The sequence below is a fragment of the Meleagris gallopavo genome, chromosome 12, assembly GCF_905368555.1.
Source record: "Meleagris gallopavo chromosome 12, MGAL_WU_HG_1.1, whole genome shotgun sequence".
NCBI lineage: Eukaryota > Metazoa > Chordata > Aves > Galliformes > Phasianidae > Meleagris > Meleagris gallopavo.
In genome coordinates this window covers 8063822-8084925 of record NC_139415.1, presented here as the reverse complement: position 1 = coordinate 8084925, position 21104 = coordinate 8063822, and the positions used below count along the sequence as shown (strand labels likewise).

The window sequence follows — 21104 nt, the reverse complement described above, 5'->3', positions numbered from 1 at the left end:
CATCAAAACAAGAAAACAGACCTTTCCTTACTTCTGGTTCCAGAGAGGAAGATGCAGTCAAACAGTCCAGTGTGTATAAAAAGGTTTTTTCTTTTGCCATGAAATGTATCCATCAGAGATACTCAGCTTCACACGAGAGGGCTCCATGAATTACACCCAGGGCAGCTCTCTGACTATCCAACCCCGCCAACTCCACAGATTTGGTTCAAGTCCAGGAAGCTATCCAAACACGGATGGCACATCTAAGCCCAAGATAAATACAGGCACACTGAGGAAGAATTGTTAGGCACAGTTCTGTCTACATGTGAGGCACTTACTAATGCTGCTGAGCTGTTTTTTGTTGGTTTTTTTTTTTTTTCCCCTCCCCAGAATACCTGAAAAACAAGAAAGTGAGAAACAAACCAAACAGTGCAAATGCACTGCTAATAACAAGGCTTTAAAAGAATGTTTATGAGGAAAAAGATAGAAACATTCAAGAATTCAAGAATTTTATTTGAATGGACAACACACAAAACATGAGATACGTAGAATGCGGGTTGAGCAGGAGCTGGTACCCTCAGAACTTTATTAGAACCATCGAGTCAGAGAGAAGTTGCACCTACTAGCCTAAAGCTTGAGCAGCACTGCTGCTAGAACAGAACTAGCTGTAGGGGTACTTAACAAAAACAGCAACCAAAAACCACACACAATAATTAAAAAAAAAAAAAGAGGGCTTGTTAGAAAACGTGCTCAGGTGAGGAATGTAGATAGTGAATCCAATTATTTTGTCTGAAGTACAGAAAGACAAAACAAGAAACCCACAGGAAACCATTTTCACAACATGTAAAATCTGACCTGTAGAACTGCTGTTCCTTTCTGCATTCATCTTCTCTTTAGGCTTTTTTACTCCATCTCACAGATCTCTTTGATGTTACAGCCTGCTCGCTGCCATCTCGGTGGTGGGTAATGTATCCCGAGGAGCTCTGTCAGAACACGTCTGACCACCCCAAATCCTCCCCCTAGCTAGCAGGGCTGCCTTCAGCCTCAGGAGTGTCTTTTAGTACTTGCAGTCTGGGTTACTCAGAGCACAGGACGGAGGGAAAGAAGCAAGGCCAGCAGGCCAAAGGCAAGCACTGCTTCTTCATCAGAAAGACAAGGAGCTCGGAAAGGACAGAGATGAAACTGACGATGAAGTAGCACGAAGCTCCTCAGGTAACTTTTCCAATGCTATTAACCTTCACCTACAAGGCCTGCCCTTAAGTGGTTAAACAGTAACCTGCAAGAGTAAAAAAGTTACAAAGAGACAATATACACTTCTCATTTGAAAAATGTCTGGGAGAGCGGCCAAGCCCATAAATTGTTTTTAAGCTTTATTTAGGGGGATAACCAGGAACGTTACAGCTGTGCAGAAGACTGCTCAGTTTAAAATGGACACCAGAGTCTGCAACTGAATCCTGAGTGCATAAAAGAGAAGGTTTTGGTGGTTTTAGAACTGGTTACACAGCACAGCTCAGCTACCAACACAACTAAGTCATGCTATGGAGCTTTAATGGTCTTCCGGTACCCAAAAAATTAAAATGCCACAAAGCACCGAAACGTAAAGGCTTAACAGAACACTGTAAGTTTGCCTCCCCCTCTCCTAAAACATGATCATTTTCTACAAGGGTGCAAAACAGCACACGTTAGATCAACACATTTAAAATGCAAAATAATGAAACAATAGTGAAATTTCCCCTCGTCCTCTCCAAAATTCCTCACTAGTACTTAAGGCAAAGTCTGGGTGAGCAAAAACCACATTCCCACGCACGCCACCTGAGCCCCCTGTCCTGTGCCAGGAGAGGAACACTCAGCTCAGGGGCTGCCGGTCAGCCCTCGCTCCTGGGTGGGAATTCAGGCACCCACCGAGCCCCAGCAGCACCAGCATCCCCAGAGGTATTCGAAAGAAAAAGGAATGGCTCGTTCTCGATTTAGCGTTGGATTCAGTATGTTATTTAATTACCTTCCTCCATAGCCTAGAGTTGAGCAGACAGTAACCTGCTAACTGAAAATATACGTTCTTAGTTGCCCCCAACGCTGACACATCTGCATGAGCTTCGTTCGCCCCCAGACAACCAAGCAGTGGCAGAGAACCGATAATGCTCTCGTGCATTGTTTCCAGCAGAAAAGAAAACACTGCAAGCTTCCTCCAGCTGGAGGAGAGAAAAAAGGACGTGACCTCCGTGGCAGGGCAGAGCAGGGCAGGAACCCGGCCGGGCCGCGGAGTTCCGGGCAGGGGGTGGCTCGGTCCCCTCAACAAGGAAGCGGCAGCCGCAGCCGGCAAGCCGCCGGCAGGCCCGGCACCAGCCGCCTGGCTTGGCCGCTCCAAACGCACCCCTCGCGCTGCGGGCGGTGTAGCGCCGCTGCCGCGGCACCGACGGCGATCCCTTCCTTCCGACCGAAGCCCCCGGCAGGCTCCCGCACCAAGCTGCGCGGGGTTAACTTTTCGCGGGCGGTCCCGGAGCGGGCGCGCGCGGAGCCACCCCCGGCACGGCGCCCGCCCGCCCCGCTCGCACGGCCCCGGCCCCGCGGCCCGCCCGCTGCCGAGCCCCGGCGCTCCGTACACACCTGGGCCGCGCGGCGCTCTGTCCATACCGGCCGCCAGCCGCCGCGGGGGCGCGCAGCGGGGCGCGCGGCCGGCGGGCAGAGTAGGGGCGCGCATAGCAACAGCGGCGGGCGCGGATTGGCTCCGGCCGCGCCGGCCTCCTGGCAGCGGGCGGCTCCTCCGCCTCTCGGCCGCGGGGGGAGGAGGGAGCGGGGAGGGGGGGGAGGAAAAGGAGGCTGAAGGCACAAAGCGCGGACGCGGCGCCGGGAGCGCGCCCGGCTGCGGGGTCGCCTCGGGAGCTGCTCCGCGGGGCAGGGCGAGGCAGCGAGACCGGGGGCAGGCCGAGCTATGGTGCCAGCTCCCAGTCCTTTATGTGGGCCCGCTGCCCCGAGCCAACTCCAGGTAGAAGCTATCACATGATAAGCCCCATTCCCCAAATGCGTGCCGGTCATGTACTGGTTTGATCTTACACTTTTCCACACATTGCAGGAGAGGCACACGAGATGCATACGGTAACAGGACAGCGACTGCATGGCCAAACACAAACGCTGTAATAAACGGAGATACATGCAGGACTTTATCCTGAGCTGCACATGACACCATCGGAAAGGGCCTGCACTTCGCACACCAGTAATACCCTTGCCATTCTAATACTGTGCAAAACGCCCAGCAATAAGCCAGATAAAGGGCCTGTGTGTTAACCCTGCCACTGCCACAAACATGGCAACACTCACTAAGATGGAAAAGACCTCAGCAAGAACCTCACCCCAATGCAAGCTTCAGGAATAGGCAGCCCCTGCATTTCACACAGCTGGAAACCCCAGCCAAGCATGGTTCAGCTACGCATCACATCTGCAACATATTAATTCAAGGCACTTAGCACAGATATAATTGTACTGGCCCTCATGACAGAGCACCCGGCCCTCACAGGATGCCCGTTAACAGCTGGATCGGAGCTCAGCTGGGGTTCCAGCCCTCCCCATCCTTCCCAGAAGGACACAAATGCATGGCTCCTGTGGCTCTGAGCGTAAGGGACTTCAGGGCACTTTGTGTTTACACAGGCCTGGTGGTCACAGAGACAAAACTAAAACAAAAGCACATTCTTATCAGCCTGTCTTTTGTTTAAAACAATCCTGTTGGATTAAATTATTCATCTGCAGAATGTCAAAATCTTCTCACCACAGAGCCCAAATACAGGCAGGCTGCAGAAGCCCCAAGGCACCACAGCACTGCCCTTGTGCTGCAGAGCTGAACCTCCTGACTTTTCATTCAGCCACAGAATTCCAAAAGCGCTGATGTTGGTCCTCTTTCCATAGCCACACACAGCCCCTGGATGAGCTCCTCCTGCTTCTGCCCCCAATTCCCAGCCACCATCACTCCAGCTCCTCTCCTCGAGGGAAGCAGTGAAACGCACCGGCATAATGCTGCTGTTGGGGGAATGGCATTAAGCTTTCATGCATACAGCCCCATTTCCCTTCCTTCTCCCCCAGGCACTCCATTCCTCAGAACAAAGGTCAGCTCATGACCACACTTGGTGCAACACATGGTGAGAGCTCAGTAACATACACCACCCAGTCTTAATTTATGGTCTATCTTTTTTTCTGATGTTTGAAGTTAAATTTAATAGGTGAAAAAGATTACATCCAGTCTATAGACCATCTGGAGAAGCTGACAGCAGATACTAACAGTTTCACTACTCTGATTTTAGAAGGAAAAAATATCAACACATATTCTAAAGCTGCTCAAAATTTCATAGGAGGAGCTTATCTGAGGATGAGCAGAGTCAGCTTATAAAAATCGTCCTACAACATTCACAGACCTGGAAGCCATAATACATAATCTGAATGAGGTCAGGATGAAAGAGCATACTGTGCCTATCAAGCATCACCTACTTAACCCTTTCTAATTGATCCACCATCTCTTCTCACAGAAGCTCTTTACAGTCAGTAAAAATACCCATTGGAAATGATCAAAGGTAGAAGGAAAATGGCCAATGTTAATGAACTTTATCACTCAATAGAAGGCATGTGTGTATTCCAGCAGTTCTTCTCTGAATGCCTTCAGCCTTTTCCCATTCACATTCGTCGGCCTTACAATCCCATTTACTTGTGTAAATGGACTAAAACATCCCACTAAGACATCTTGCAAACCTGATCTCCAGTTTAAAACCTCGCTAGCATTATGAATTATTTGCCCTGTTTCAGCTTCCTCAACTGGCTACTTGGTTATATTCATTCACTTTTTGACAGCACACACATTACTAAGAAGGACCTTCCATACCTTCCTTCATTAAACTGCTGAAGGCATTTCTGCCCTAACAGCTGGCAGTGAGTACTCCAGTTCTCCAGATACTTTCTGGTTCTCACAGCCTCTCTAAGAAAGCAGAATGCCTTCATCCATTTGAATAGCACATGATTCAAAAGGGAGAAGCTGAATTTCCCCCTCAAAATAAAGCAAAACAAAGCCACGCTTCATTAAAAGGCATCTTGAAGTGGGAAAGTCTGCATAGGAAATTTGCTTAAAGAATCTTTAAAAAAAAATACACAAGGGAAAAAAAGAGCTTGACTTTTGAGCAGTATGAGAGCTGTTACTAATCTCTTTGCATTTTCAATTCATATTGATCTTTTGTCCCTATTCAGCTCCTATCAGTAGGAAACTCCCCTTCCTTTACTCCATATCATCAGAATATTTACTGAAGTTGTTCTCTTCTCCTTGTCCCCAATTCAAGCTACTTGATAAGAATTAAAAGCCTAACTAAAAGCTGTGATAAAAATGGGCAAGTAAATAGGATGGCTTCCTGAAGCTGTCTTATAAATGCTCACTGCTAACATGTAGGCAAAATGCACTGATACCTGTGACTTCACACAAGTCCTAGGGGAGACTCAACCCAACGTGTCGGTGTTAATGTTTTTATGTCAGTGACCACTCGCCACAAATGTTTACCTCGATGTTACTCTTAACCACCTGTGCTCCTCCAAATCCATAGCTAAAGCTTTCCACCAAACTTGTTAGCCTGCTTAGAAGTAGGAGCTTGAAGGGTTTCAGTGAGGTTGTTGGGCCAGTGCCATGGCAAGGCGCCAAGAAGCATAATACCTGCTTGGGGAGAAAGAAGGGCTCTCACTGCTCAGCAACAAGAGCACGCTGGCCATGGCAGCTCTTCCTGTACCTCTCCTTCCCCAACCTCAGCAGTCACCACACTGGCACACCGCCCCACCACCTCCCACAGCAGCACTGACACACCGTGGGTGCAAGCTAATACCATCTCCAGACCTTCACCTCTCTGCCCTTCCTTTCCCACTATAGCTACTGGCAAGATGACACTCGCACAACAGCCTGAGAAGGGAACTTCATTTGTTGTAGCATCGGGAACTATGAAATGTGCCCTAGAAATCCTGAAGGCTTTATCAGCGGGCAAAAACAATCCCTGTGTGCACAGCATCTGTAATGGGTTACACTAGCATAAGCAGTCAGCTACATCTCACTTCAGAAGTTCACAAGCTAAAATGGGCCTACTTACCCATTGCTGGTTCCACCAATCGTAATGGAAAGAATCCCAACTTCACAGGGTGCAGAACGTGAAACAGATGACGTGTCACATGTGCAAGCAGAGAGGCCTTACTTCAGATAAGTTCTCTTTATTTCAAAAGGACATTTTTACCATACCTCAGAAGAAAACCTGGCTGTGCACTTGTAGCTATATCCATCCCACCCTGCAAGGGACAAGCAAAAAAAGGACTGCATAACAAGCATCTAGTCTTCCAAAGTCCAACTGCATCTGCATTCACCCAGGCTTACGGACAAGCTTTATTGCCTATTCACACATGAAGTTTCCGTATGCAGGGGTTCAAAGGCAACCATGCATATCTAAGACATCTTAAGCTTAATAAAATATTCTGCCTAAATATTAAATATAAATGACCTGTAAAGACTTAATTTACCATCACCTTTAAACATAACAGGAGACACCCTTAACATCTAAAGCAAATTCTTTGTAAGTATCATATCAAGCCAGAGAAAGTATTTATTAAAGCTGTAACTGCAGATAAACTAGAAGACCTAATTAACTAAAAGAGTTCCTAGTAACTGACCAGTATCAGAAACTTGTTGCTGAGTGCAAGGCTATGCCTGTTTTACCACCATTTAACAATTGCTATTGGCAGACATTTGTCAAAATAACAAAGGAACTTTTTGTAAACAGCGAAGTACAGCAAGTTATTTTAATAAATGTCATATAGTTGGCTTGTTCCTTTTGGTTACATTTTCACAGATTTCTAATTTGAATAAGCAGCATTTCATTTGGCAACAAACTCACAACTTTCACAAAAATTATAAATATCAGCTTACTTTTAAAAACATTTAGAAGCTCGTAGACCTCAGGTCCAATAATGGTTTCAACACCACCCTTAACAACTGAAATCCCATCCGATGTGCTTCAGCCCCAGCAGCTCACCTGGAAGACCAGAACCTCTGCTTTCAGTGAAGAATACAGCCAGAAGGGTCAGCTGCACAACCCAAGCCTATGGAGCTGGTGCAGCTACAAACCCTCCACTTAAGTGCCACTCAGTGTCAGCTTTATCAACAGGAGCCCCTCTGAAGAAGGCCAGTATGGACAAAACCAGCCAACCAGAAAACCCTGAGAAACAGATGCACAGTGAAGAACACTGAACACTGATTGAAACACTCTTCCAAAGCATGAGCTAGTTCTGCAGCAAAGACTTGCTTCACCATTGACAAATAGGGATAGCTTGCAGAACAGGAAAGTAAGCCTAAACATAAGAGGGTATTTCATACCAAAATGTAAGGTTTTCTAATTCTACAAATGAGTATCCCTAGATTAATTTTTTGAAGGAAAAAAAAGCTAAGCACTTAAAAGCTAAGAATTCCTCTAAAACTAACACAGAATATATTCCCACATCATAAGCACAAGGATAGAGTTGTATTGAAAGAATCTAGACTCTCCCCTAAACTAAAAGGAAAAAAGGCCAAGATTCCTGTTTTTCACCCTCACCCACTGTGCCTGCACATTGTGCGCTATCAGGACAAATCTTTTCTCCAAAAACATTAGGGCTAGATGGCTTCATGCCTCACAAACAGAGCGAGTGTAATGCCCTGACCACCTGTCAGCACCGTTGTTTATTTGTTTTATCCTGAACAGTTTTAGTTTCTTTTCAAGAATGAGTTGTTTCATTTGAAAGCAATCTCCATCGGAAAAGCAGGCACATACCCACCCCTTCCTGCTTCTGCTGCTGCCCGGCTGGCGGTGCTCAGGACGTGCCGGAGCACAACACGGCTCCTCACAGCTTCCTTGGGGGCCAGGAAGCTGCCAGCCAGCTCAGTGCCACCCCACCTGCACTCACCTGCGGCAGCTGAGCCAGGAGCGTGGCTGGAACGCTTTGGGGATGACAGCTCCTCTGAGCAGGAAGTACCTCATTTCCACTTCATTACTTTGTTTACTGGCTGCATCGCTTCACCACTAGAAAATTTAAGTGCTTGGTGACATTTCCCCGAGAAGAGATTATAAAATTGAAGCGGCTCTATCACAGCGCAATACGGAGCTCTAAAATACTACTCCACAGTTAACACAGGCCGTAGAAATAAGTCTGCTTCTTTAAAGCTGATGACCTGACCCAACCTCCTGGCCTAACCACCAGCTCCACCACCCTGACCACGCAGTTCAGCTCACTGCCCTCACGCCACACAAAGTGCCCCCGCCTTCCTCCTCCTGCGAGTCTGAGGAGAAAGAACACTCAAATCAACTTCGCAGTTTATGCTCTCTTCCAGCGTTCCTCACAGATAAATCCAGAATTTCATCAGATACATTTCTAACAAGAGGTAGCAAGCAGACTGCTGTTTAATCAAAGAGGGAGCTCTTCCATAACAGTTCACCCAACAAGGCGAAGACAGTCTGCCCAGATCACTAGGAACAGAGCCAGAGGCACATATCTGAGTTTGACTTGCAAAAAAGAAAGGAGAGAAGGCAATGTTCAGACTGACTGCTCCTTTCTTGAATGGAGAATGCCATTTCCCTCAATCAAGGAGGGAAATGATGCTTCAGAAGGTATGAGCAAACATAGCAGAGAAAGAAACAAAGAAAGGTAATAAGTAAGAAAAGACTCAAACGAGGTGATTAAAACCAGCCATGAAGAACTGAAAGACAAACAAGCCTGTCTTCCTGTAACTGATTGTTCCTGCAGGGCTGGGGGCGGTGGGGAACAGCAACTCAGAGCTATGCAGTCCATAGCAAGGACTTGTTGATGTTGTGTGACATTCCCACAGACAAGTACTGCTGTGCTGTAGACTCATCTAAACCACAAGATTTTTTCCAGTTGTGCACCAAGTGTACTCTGAGAGTACAAAACAAGCCATCCGAGTTTGGCAGTATGCTATCACCCTGACATTATGCAATGTTTTCATTAACTCCGATGGTGAAACAGCGTGTTTATACAGTTTATGAACAAAGCTGAACTGGAAGAGTCTGCGAGCACTCTGCTGTGAATTCTGGTTCTGTCCTCCAAGCTCAATAAACAGGCAAAGCGATCTGAAGTCATTAGACCGAAGTTCAATAGAAGTAAGAGCACAGCTTTGTACTTGAGAAAGGAAACAGAGATCCAAACATGCAACTCAAAGCAGCTGACTCGGCAGCTGTGCTGCACAAACCAAACCGTGATGATATCACGGATCAAAGCTCGGTAAGCTGATACGTTGTTACTGCAGAAAGACAAAAAATTCCAACATCACTCCAAAAACACAGTAAAAGATGAATCCTTCTATGCATTGGCACTGGTGAAACCTCAGCTACAGCAATGTGTGCACTGTATGCCAGTGTAGAAAAGGGAAGGCCGAGCAGCCAGCAGTATTGGAATGGAGGTATTTCCATGACTGTGCTCAGAGCAGTCACTGCCCCAGCTGCCCGAGGGGCCCTGCGGCATGTCCTGCCATGCCCTGTGCCTCCGTGGTCAGAGGAAGAAGCCTGCACTCCTTGTGCTCTCAGAGCCATCACCACACAGTGCTGCTCCTTGGGGCTGCCTCATAGCTCCCCACACCGCTCTCAAATACCACATGTTTATCATGGTAGCTTTCATACTTTCTTATAACAGATAAATTTACCTTTGGATCTTTACTTCACAAAAACGACTCTTTTCTTTCATTTCTGCTCATGCCTCCCATCTCCTTGAGTGGAAATATTCTATAACATTTTCCCTCTGCTAAGAATGTGGCTGCAACATTAAAGTTCCCCCTCCCCTCCCTGTACCACCCATCTTCACTGGTGATAATGAGGCTGTTATGGGCAGTACAATAGCAAAGGCCACACAGCACATCCCTCCCAACAGGTCTGGAAATTGCAATCCCATTACCTATATTTTAAGTGTAATTCTAATCACAAGAACCACGCATCTCCGTTCCAAGTGAATTCTGATACAACTGCCTGTGCAAACAAACAAAAATCCCAACCAACGTCAAGTCTTTCCAGGTCAGCTTCTTTCCTCATCCCTGAGTGTGTGGGGCTGCAGTCCTCGCAGGGCCTCCGAGGCCCGCAGGAAAGCACGCTCTGCAGGAGCAACGCTCTGCCTCCCTCTGCTATTAATTCACCACGAGTGGAAGCAGGTGACTGCACACTTGACTGCCTGTATCCTGCGGTGCAGCTGCTATGCAGAGCGCAGCACGTGTGGACATTTGCATGATTTGTGCCTCCATGAGCCGCGTGTGGCACCGAGGCAGCGCTGCCACAGCCCTTTGTGCTTGCTATGGCCCTACGGCAGCAGCACAGCCCGGCTGCAGGCAGTTTCTGGGAGTGAGGGCTGGAGGTGCTCTCCAATGCTTGCCAGGAAGCTTCCAGGGGGAGGGAAAAACAAACTGCAGCGACTTGCTGCCTTTATAATTTTCCTTCCCTCTACACCAGATTGGTTAAAAAAAGAAAAAAGCATCATACAGTAACTAAAATTCTTTTCATTGCTTTAACATTTTCTGCCTTAAAAATAAATAAAACAAAAAACAGAACAAAGGTCATTCAGAGGTTCTGGATTGCTGGAGCAGAACATTTTCAAGCTGGGATTTTATTTGATTTTGAAGTTTTTCCCATTCTGACACATGATAGTTTTCAAAGTTCAGCGTTTGATATTAAAACCCAACGAGATCCTGAGCACAATCTGCTTTGCTGCAGTCAGTCACATGAAGGTAAGCAATTAGGAAACAAAAGCTAAGAGAAAAGCCTATTTCAACACCCTCAGTATTTAAATCACAGCAATGCACGCAATACATTGAAGATCAGTTCTGCACCATGCACGTGCTCCTGTCACAGCATGTAATTATTACAGCTTATACATACATCAAATCCACCTGACAGTGGTCACTTGTACGGTGTCTCTATTAGCAAACGTGTCATTAACAAACCTGATTAAGACAGGTACGTCAGGTAAGCATCAGCATTTAAGTGACAGATATCTGAGCTATATTGTTTCTCAGAACACAAAACCCACCAGGCAAACAGTAGAATCATCAAAACTTTAAGAATCTCAAATATCTCCAGAAGGCTTTATTTTAATTAACGTTCACAATTACACGGCGAGCACTCACAAATATTTATTTTTTAATAATCTTTCTTTACCTGGCAGAAATCAATAGCAGCGCTGGTGCAGTCCAAAATAGCAGCCATGCCCTATTTCCAACTCTAGGGGCACCAGCAGCTGTTGCAGCACCGCAAGGAGCCGAATTGCTATAAACACCCAGGCAGACGGCAGGCTATTTTTCTGTCCGACCAGATGTCAGCGAGCAAGGCAAGGTCAGCACGGAGCAAACAGTATTTTAGTGCGCTCGTTATGCTGCATCTGCTTCGGAAACGGAGCTCAGGCAGCTATCAGACCCAGCCCAACCACCCCGATCCGAGCCCCGGTCGTTCTCAGGGCGTTTTGGGGGTGACCCTTCGCCCACCGCGTGCCCGTGCGGGCGCTGCCAGCCGCCGCTTCGCTTTGCCCGGCTGCCGTTCAGCGCCGCGGCTGCGTTCGACACGCGGAACGCACCATCCGCACAGACAGCGGCTCGCTACGGCGTCTGCCGCCCCTCCGCGGGGCACGGCCGGCCGGGCAGCCCCTCAGGCTGGGCCCGGCGGAGCCGAAGGGAGGGCTGGGCTGCCTCCCATCCCCCGAGAGGGACGAGAGGAGACGAGGACGCCGAGCGGCGACACCGAAACAAAGCGGCGAGCCGCCGCTATTTCCACAGACAAACACACAGCGTTACATCACGACAAATCGTTTACCTCGTTCCGGCTTCATTTTCCCCGCTTCCTCGGAGCTCCGAGACGAGCTCGCACGTCGGTGACGCTCCTCGGGAGGAGAGCCGCGGAGCACCGGGGCTGCGTGGGGCCCCCCCGGCAGCCGGGCCCGGAGCTCGCCGCGCCGCACTGTGCCGAGCCAAGCCGGGCCCGCCTCCTGCCGGGTGTCCTCCCGTGACACGGCGCCGGGCGGGCTATTTATAACCGCCGGGAGGGAGCCCGCAAACGCAGCCGCTTCCCCTCTGCCGAGCGCTCTGAGTCACGGCGCAGAGCCGGGCACCGCCACCTCGCGGATCCCGGCCGCCCCCGGACCCTCAGCGAGCGAACGGCGGCGGAAGGCTGCGCGCTCCCCCCACGCCCGGCCCCGCCGCCGCCGCCCGCGGGCCGAGCCCCATGGCCGCGGCCCCCGCCCCGCCTCCGCCTGCCCTCCTCCTCCTCCTCCTCCTCCTCCTCCTCCTCCTCCGCCTCCTTCTCCTCCGCCCTGCCGGGCGCTGCCCTCCCCCCGCCCCGCGGGGCGCAAACATCACAGCCCGCCCGGCACAGCGGGGAGGATCACCTCGCCCGGCCGCGGGCAGAGGAGGCGCGGCGGCCGCGCGGCGAACCCCGGCCCACCCCACGCCGCTCTCATCCCGCCCGGGCCCGGCCGGGCCCCGCCGCCCGCCTCACGTGCCCCGCGGCGGCCAATCGGCTGCGTCCACTTCCGCCCGCCGAGCGGCCCGGTTGCCGTGGCAACGCGGCGCCGGCTCGGGCCGACGGGAGCCGAGCGCTCCACTGTCGGGCCCGGAGCGGCCCGTCCGTGCCGGCACCGGCCGCTCGGAAGGCCGTTCTCCAGCTGTGCCGGGATCTCTGCGGACGGAGGCACCGAGGAGCAGCGTAACCGGTCCTTCTTGCAGAGAGATGATCGGGCAGCGTCGTTACAAAACGTACAAAACACAGAACGACTCAATTCTACTCTATTTGGTCTGCGCAAACTGCACCTGTTTCCCTCTCTCATTTATCAGATAGGCATCACTATACAGGGCGGATAATCTGCCCTGCGAACACCTGTCCTTCCAGTCACAGCCCGACAGACGCAGAGCAGCGCGAGAAACACTCTGAGGTTGCAGCCTGAGCTCCACGAGTGACTTGTGATGGTCCCTGTGTCACTGCTGTCCTGTGTCTTTGCTGCAGGCCTGCTTGGCTATTGCAGGCCAGGAGCTCTCCCCGGATGCAGCATAATTTCAAATGTGGCAATCCAGAATTAGAAAAGGAGGAATTTGACTGAGCAACAAGTAGAGTGAATAAACATACGTGTGAAGTTTAGCATGACTACCCAGGGCATGATTCAGCCACCTGTCAGATCCTCCCGTTGGTGATTACCATGTGAAAGAAAGATCACATCCTTCATCCACTTATTGTTGCTGTCAAAAACTGCAAATTAGTTTGTAGCTTGTTCTAATATTGGCTTTGCAGTCAAAATCAAATCTATCTTCCTACTGTTTAAATACAACTATAGCCCTTACGCTGTTATGCGTCACATAGGTTTTAATTTTTAATCATTTTTGAAGTCTTAATCTCTCTTTGGCTTTTTTTCTTTCTTTCTTTTTTTTTTTTTTTAACAAATCACTGGACACAAACAGGCCCAGCTTCTAAGAAAGCACTTCCGCCAAGTACTTTTCCCACTGTGTTTTCTTAACTAATGGGCCAAATATTAAGCACAGTTTCCTGTTTCTTCAGCATTCAGGCCAATTGGAAATGTAGGTGCCAGCCTGAAAACCTCTTATCACAAGGAGAAGGAGATAATCCTAAGGGATATGACGAGAGTAGGGCAGCTGTGATATGCATGCTCGTCATGTACGTGGCTGTGTAGGAGATTTCAGGTCAGCTTCTCAAGTTGACTCAGATAATTTTTTGATCCACTGAGGAAGGGAAATGTTTGAGATCCATGCTTTAGGTCCAGACAAAGAAAGACTCTTTCACTTTTGACTACACAGACATTTAACAGAACTAAAACAAACAGGCAAACAACCAAAGACACTGCAGACAGAAAAATGAGACTGACAGGAAGAATCTAATTATACAATAGTTCATGAATAATACTAAAAACAAAATGAGGATGAACAGCTCAAAGAAAGATGTGGACTGCGTTTGGCTACAGTGGCTAAAAATGGCTTGGACTCATACTTTTCCTCTCAGTCAGCAAGCAGATGATGTACACTGTGTGAATACACACAGAAAATATGGCATTTGGGGGGGGTCAGCCATGAGAATTTGCTTACGCATACTTGAAAATTCTTTGAGAACAATGACAGAACCAAAATGTGCTTCTGACCTGAGAAACCAAACCTAAAGCATCTAAAAAATTGTATGGCTGTGTTACACATCACACAAAAGCAGGATTATCTTAGAAATACTGAGAGATCTTTAACAGCCAAGCCCCAACCAACACTTGCCTCTGGGAGCACAAGCACAAGCAAAACTTCGTTTCTTATCAGGTTGTATCTCACGTCTGATTATCTTCGGTGTCTGCACAGGTGAGAGTGCATGCTGCAGTGTCTGCAGTCACAGAGGCTCTCAGTGCTTAAAACTGCAAGTTTCCATCACAGCCTCATTCTCAGTAGGAACACTTACAAGAGCTTGGGATTTTAAAAGTCCTTACCTGGGGCAGCGTGACACAGTGCTGTCACATAAGCCTTCTTCCCATAGCAATAGGAACAAGCCTTGTTTTTCACAGAAAGTTTTCCAAAAAAGGTTCTTCAAGACAAACATATGGCTGCACTTTCTTTCAGAGCTTCAGCACTTTACTCTTTTGGCACTGTCCCTGCAGCCTGGAGCAAAGTGTATTTTTAGTGACACCTCTAAGAGACCTTTCAGCATTAATCGTCACAGAAGTGACGTCTGATGCAGCAGATCGAGATTCCTGCCATTCCTGCAGGTAATTACTGCCTGTTAAGTGATGCAGCACAACTGCTTCTGACATGGTTGCCTCTGTGGTAAAAACCACCGTGCTTGGGAGAATATTGCAGCCAAAAGATGAAGTTAGAAAATCTGAATAGTATCTGAAGATACATTCTGCAGTACAACGAACTTGAGATGTGCTAAAAAATGCCAAATAACCAAACTGTGAAGAATTAACTGTAATTTGTCATAGATTGTAACTGCTTTGGACAGAGCATTAAAATAGAAATGAGTTATGTGCTTACAGGGATTTATTAATCTGTAGGAACAGAAGAGCCAACCGTTACTGAGAGAATTATGAACTCATATAATTAAAATGCCTTATGTTCTAAATGTTTTGTTTTAGGGGTTATAATCAGCTTGGGGTTGGTTTCAATGTATACACATAAGTAAGTCTAGCTGAATGGAAGAACAGACTTCCTCATAATTCTTTCTGGAGGTACTTATAACCATAATAACGAGGATAGCTTGAGAAAGTTGTCCTTCCTATGTCTGTCTTCCTTTGTCTTGTAGCCATAGGCTTCAGGCTCCAGTACTTCTGAGTATAAGTCTGAACAGCCCCTGGGCCTCTCCTGGTTACAGTTGGGGCCTGTCTCAAGATCAATGAAGAAAACAAACTCATCTTTTTGTTTTGAATTCCCAAATAGGCTGCTGTACCGAAGGCAGGCAAGATGGGTTATAGCCATGTGGCACAGAGTACTTCCTGCTGAGAGCTCTGTGCACTCAGTGCTGATACAGTGTTATGTTACGCACAGGCATAGGGAGTGAAACCCTTCAGCCCAGGATGTCCAACATCAGACTGTCATGATTTTTTGGCTTTTAAATAAATGCCTGATTTTCAAAGAAAAAATAATCTCCAGCTCCTGCTGACTTTGGCAGCATCTATTGCATTTTTGAAAATCTGCCTACCTTTGTTTGGGTTCCTAAGTACAGAATTAGGTACCTAATTTTAGAAACTTTATGAAAATGTTGACTAGTGGGCTTGATTCACTGCTTGTTACATCAGCTCTCCCTGGTATAAATGCTTTGGATGAGTAAATGGATTTATGTCCACAGGAAACCTTCCCCAGGTCGGGTAAATGGGGATCTATGGCAAAGTAGGAACAGGGATTTTTGTTGTTGTCTTTCCTAGAAATATAAATCACTGGGCTGGTGTTAAATATTATGAAGAGAAGTAAACAAACACAAGAGCAAATCAATAGGTGCTCTGCTGTTAGATACAGGTTTGCTACCTTACAGGGAATTATCTTTTCATATGGCTCATACCAACAACCCCACTGCTTAATTTCCCTACTGTTCAGCCATCTTAAAGTAAAAATCATATAGCTATTACCATGTTCTGATCTCTTAGATTCACTTACTGAAATTATTAAAATGGCACCTGATTACTTTTCTCTCCCACATGCTCTCAAATACCTTTATTTCCCAAGCAGCACTGTCCTTCTGGAGATGCAGCCAGAGCTAAGTTAGGATGGAACTGTGGCAACAACAGGGTGATAACTGCACCCCTCTCAAAAAGAAAGCTTATACTCTTTGCCAGAAATCATTTCCTGGACTCAACACTTTGCTACTCCTTGTTCTCATGCAGCAGATTCCTTTAGTTGGTAAGACTGCAGCAGCTGGCTTCATTCAATCAGCACTTGACAAATCATGCCATAAAACACTGAAAAGTAAACTGTAGGTCTGTGAATAGATCATTAATTTCTGAAAGAGAGAGAAATTCTTTTTTACATAGAAGATCTTTTTTTTTTTTTTTGGCTGCAATGTTCATTCTAGGCTGGGAACAATTTTTCTTCAATATTTTTTCAAGGGGATTGTGCAAGTTTGCTGATGAATTCTGACATTACCCCGTGTTTATTCAGGACTAAATTCGATGGAAACATTAATCAGAAGATGTATACATTTCCATGGGAAAACTGGAGTTTGTGTAGCAGCAGCAAGCCCCAACATTCCCTGAGCAGAAGCTAGAGACATTTGCTTGCCAAGAGCAATGGCAAGATGTTGTCAGCAGCAGAAGTTCTGAGGAAAGGAGAAGCACAAGGACTGTTTCCAGTCTGGGTCATCTCGTACCACTCAGTGCAGTTTATTTTTGAGCAGGTGTATCCACAGGCTACTCCTTGGTTACCCACTTCAGTGAGCTGGCAGGAATCCAAGCACCCTATTCATATAATTTCAGTGGAAAGTGAGTGAATAACACTGGAAGGAGGAATTTGGAATTTGGACTTTTGCAATGCTGTTTTTCTATTGCTAATGCTTTGATCCATCTTGCAGTAATTTCCAGTGCAGCTCTGCACAAGTAACTGCACAAAATTAATCACTGGTGTAACTCCATCTGGTAATTCATTGGGTTCACCCTCTGAGGCCTCCTCAGCCCTTTTTGTTCTGCCCATTTGCAGCAGCAGGCAGCACTGCTCCCAGCTCATGGCTTCCTACCCTGCCAGAAGGGTTGGCACCTTCTAGCCCCCTCCTCTCCACTGTGCAGCTCCTATCTCATGTCCTCCACCTTCACGTGCCCCACCACTGCTGGCTGCTCATGGGGAAGCCCAGCAGGCACAGGTGAAGCAGGACCAGCACCCTGCAAAATATCATTGTGCTGTACATCTCACCACGCAAATACAGCTGGGAGAACACCAGCAGTGAGCACATCCACAACATAAAGAATATTACTACAGCCACACCACTGACTGTATTCAAATTACAGGCAGTTTACTGTGTGCACTGCAAATGAAAAGGATAAATCCTTTACGTAGCACAGCGATTACCTTCTGGAACAACAAGTGCAGCAGACAGTTCCACCCAGGTTAAATGAATGCCGCAGCTCCTATTATGCTTGCGAGAGAGTAGGACAGGAAAGTAGCACACTGTTAAATGCAGGGCAATATTTAACATAACCACACGCGTGGCTTACAGGAGAAGCTTGTCATTTAATAAAGTAGGCAGTGAGTTGGGATTTATTAGGGAAATGCCACAGCTATTGCAAAACTGGCCTGGTTCTAAAAGTTTTTGTTGCCTAGTTATTATCCAGAGCCTTTCTGATATATGCCTGGCCACTCAGTAAGACACACCACATGTTATTAGTAAGGACCAAATCGAAATGGCACTGAACAGAAAGAGTTGCACATGGAGTCATCAGGATTAATTTTTCAGTATAGACATATGAAAATTACCCAGATTTAGGTTTCACTGGTTCCCCATTTCTTTCTTTTTCGGATGAAAAGCACTTCCTAAAATGCCACCTGTTGGCTGCTGTCCTGTAGCCGTACTGCTTGCGGTGACGATGCAGTGGCTCACCTTGCTGGCTGGTAGGGCTGCCTGGGCCCATTCCCAGCTGTGTGCTAAGTACACCAAAGCTCTTCTGATATGATTAAGCCCACACCATCTCAAGTGTAATGTTGGTAAACTTTACCGCCAATCAAAACAAGTTACCTTTCTGGGAGTCTGACATCCTCTGGAAACTGAGGGTATAATAGCAACAACAGCACAAAATGAGCACAGAGAGAAGGACACTGAAAGACTTCATTCTACCTTGACATGAAAAAAATATATCTGTGCCTGGTAAATATCATGAATGGTGAAATCCTTGGCCCATGTACAAAGGTCAGCTCCCCTTCACACAGACAGAGCTAGGATTTCACTGTGGCTGTATTTGGGTGAGCATTCATTGCTGCTTTCACACCAGTTAGCCTGTAATTGTAGTCCTTAGAGTTGATTTATTCTCATGCTGCATAACATTGTTTGAAAGGGAAAGGAAATTGACGTTCATGCAAGGATCTCAAACAAAGGCAGTAAGGTACGGCACACTGAAACCCCTAAAGTTCCAGTGAGATATTCCATTGCTCACCTTTGGATGTCAATTAGAGCTTGAAAACAAAAAAGATAACTGTACATATTTATAGCTAAGTCAATCTTTACTTAATTAGGCTATGTATATTTTTAAACTAGCAGTACAGTTAGAACATCGTTGCAGTATCTTTGCTTATAATGCTTTTGGCTCCATCTGAATTTCCTGGCTAACTTATTTTCCCTTTAAGATGTGTAATCGACTTTCTTTCTTTTCACAGAACATAAACACCTTCACTGCCCCGAAAGCACAGAGCCTGTTTGTTCCCTGCTCACAACAGTGTGAATCAGCAATGACCCCACCGCAGCCTATAGAATCGCATCAATGTAAAGGTGATGTCAGAGAGATAGCAATCAAAGCCCTTGTTCCAAAGTTAATTGTTTTTGCTGAAAAAAAAAAAGATGAGTGCAGAACACGTTTATTCTCCTTCTCAACTGAAATGTCAAATAAATACTGCAGTTGTGTCTTCTGCTCCTTGTGGGATTTGTATACGTGGATCATGCTGCAAAAAACAGGGCCTTGTCCCAGCAATCATGCTCAGAGTCCATGGCCTTGATCCGATTGTAAGAAAGGGGGAGGGCTTTGCCCCTATTTGTTTGCTGTCATTGAGACCACTTTTCCACATCCAGCGCCAATGGTAAACAATCATCAGCTGTCAGCAGTATGGCTACAACAAATACGTGCTGCATGTAAAGCCATTCCTCAACTGTTTCACAACATCCCTCACTTTACGCATTTAATGCTTTCAGCATTTCACTTGGCAAAGAAAAATATCATATCAGGACTTGCAATCTTTTTTCTTTCTTTTTAAATTAATAGGCATATCGCTTGTGAAGGGGACTGAGGGCAAAGATGGGAGAGGACACATCCAAAGCTTGCAAGTAGCAGCATCCTTGGGACCACCCTAACACATGGTGGTGCCTTCCTGGTGTCCCAGCACAGCCTTGCTGCAATGAGGACGCCTCCAGCAGTGCATGCACCACCCCAGCCCCACACATCTCCTATGTGTGCCCACATGCCAGCAGTGCATTCCCCTCGAAGTACCTGTTTGTACCGCAGTCCCTCCCAGACCGGTAGCAGCCTCCCCCTGCACACCCGGTGCTGAAAGCCTTACCTGGCCACAGCTCCAAGCACCAATTCAACGTGGCTCCACTGCACCAGTATAGCAGCAGCTGGTAGTGCAAACGGAAGCCAGCCGGTCTCACGGGCACACCTACCTTCATCTGCGTGTCAAAGGCACGGTATAGAAATTATATCTGAATGTAAGCACTGGCCTTTTGGAATCGTCACTCAGAGAGCAGAGGTACTGCAGGTGTCAATCAGTTCTGCACACACACTGCCTAGCAAAATCTGACTTCAAATTTCCTGTTTGGGCCATGGTGCTTGCTGCCCCTGGAACCTCAGTTACCTTAAACCCATGCTCGGTTTAACTAGAGGAAAACATGTAGGAACAAAACATGAATTCCCACCTAGCATACACAGAAGCTGTATAACAGAAGTGCCAGAAGGATGGGACAGGCTGCTTTGGGTTGTCCCTTCCCTTCCCTTCCCTTCCCTTCCCTTCCCTTCCCTTCCCTTCCCTTCCCTTCCCTTCCCTTCCCTTCCCTTCCCTTCCCTTCCCTTCCCTTCCCTTCCCTTCCCTTCCCTTCCCTTCCCTTCCCTTCCCTTCCCTTCCCTTCCCTTCCCTTCCCTTCCCTTCCCTTCCCTTCCCTTCCCTTCCCTTCCCTTCCCTTTCCCTCCCCACAGCACACCAGCTGCTTTATGCAGTGTTTTAGGCTGTGTTTACCTGCTGGAAGAGTTTGGGTGTCAGTGTTTATTTTTCATGGCACAGTCTCTGCAGAGCAATGAGGCTCCTCTGTGTGGCGCTTGCAGCGGGCATAGAAAAAATGTTATTGCATGAGTGAGGTTGTACCCTGGCAAGGCAGGGCACACACGTACACAGACAGGGAGGTGTCCAGTGGCCATACTTACACAAATTCATAAATCAATCATTCATTCGTGACTTGCTGTTATTACCTTGTCAGCTATTCGAGATGTTTAAGACTCATTTTCATCCTCAGAAATTGTAGATGAAGTACACAGCAAACACTAACAACGCCAGAAGAGCAGTTCTGACTGTGGTATTTTAAGCATCATTTGCCATTGAAAGAAAAAAAAAAACATAAGAGAAACCATTAAGTTAAGGCAGAATACAGAGCGCAGAAATCCAGGCAGGGAGGAAGGATGAGCTGTAACTGCTGGTGAAGGGCTGCATATTTATAATTGTTTATTTTCCATATGACGTGCCTGTATGATTTCCAGTCTAGTGAGACTGAAGCAACACCCTCATTTCGGCTAAGGAGTAGGCAGGAATACACTTCTATTTCAATGCACAAAAAAGATTTGGAGCATCAGTGTTGGCTGCTGGGCTGCCAGTGGCTGTGCTGCACTGGATGCTCTCCTGGGGAGCAGTTCCCACAAATATAAATGCAGAATCAGAATTAGAGGCTTGTTCTAAA

At 47.3% G+C, this 21104-nt stretch overlaps 1 protein-coding gene across 5 annotated transcripts in view; it reads right to left on the bottom strand.

Moving 5' to 3' along the window:
- Nucleotides 1-12257, bottom strand: part of ATOSA (atos homolog A) — a 43594-nt gene extending 31337 nt beyond the window's left edge. The window contains exons 1-2 of one of the 5 annotated variants that reach the window (XM_085234361.1): nucleotides 2584-2671; nucleotides 835-1255 (exon numbers count right to left, since the gene is read on the bottom strand). In XM_085234361.1, coding sequence (XP_085090487.1) covers nucleotides 835-865 — 31 coding nt within the window. In that variant the 5' untranslated portion in view covers nucleotides 866-1255; nucleotides 2584-2671. The other 4 variants (XM_085234362.1, XM_085234363.1, XM_085234360.1 and 1 more) reach the window with 4 other exon arrangements.
- Nucleotides 12258-21104: the final 8847 nt, after the last annotated feature.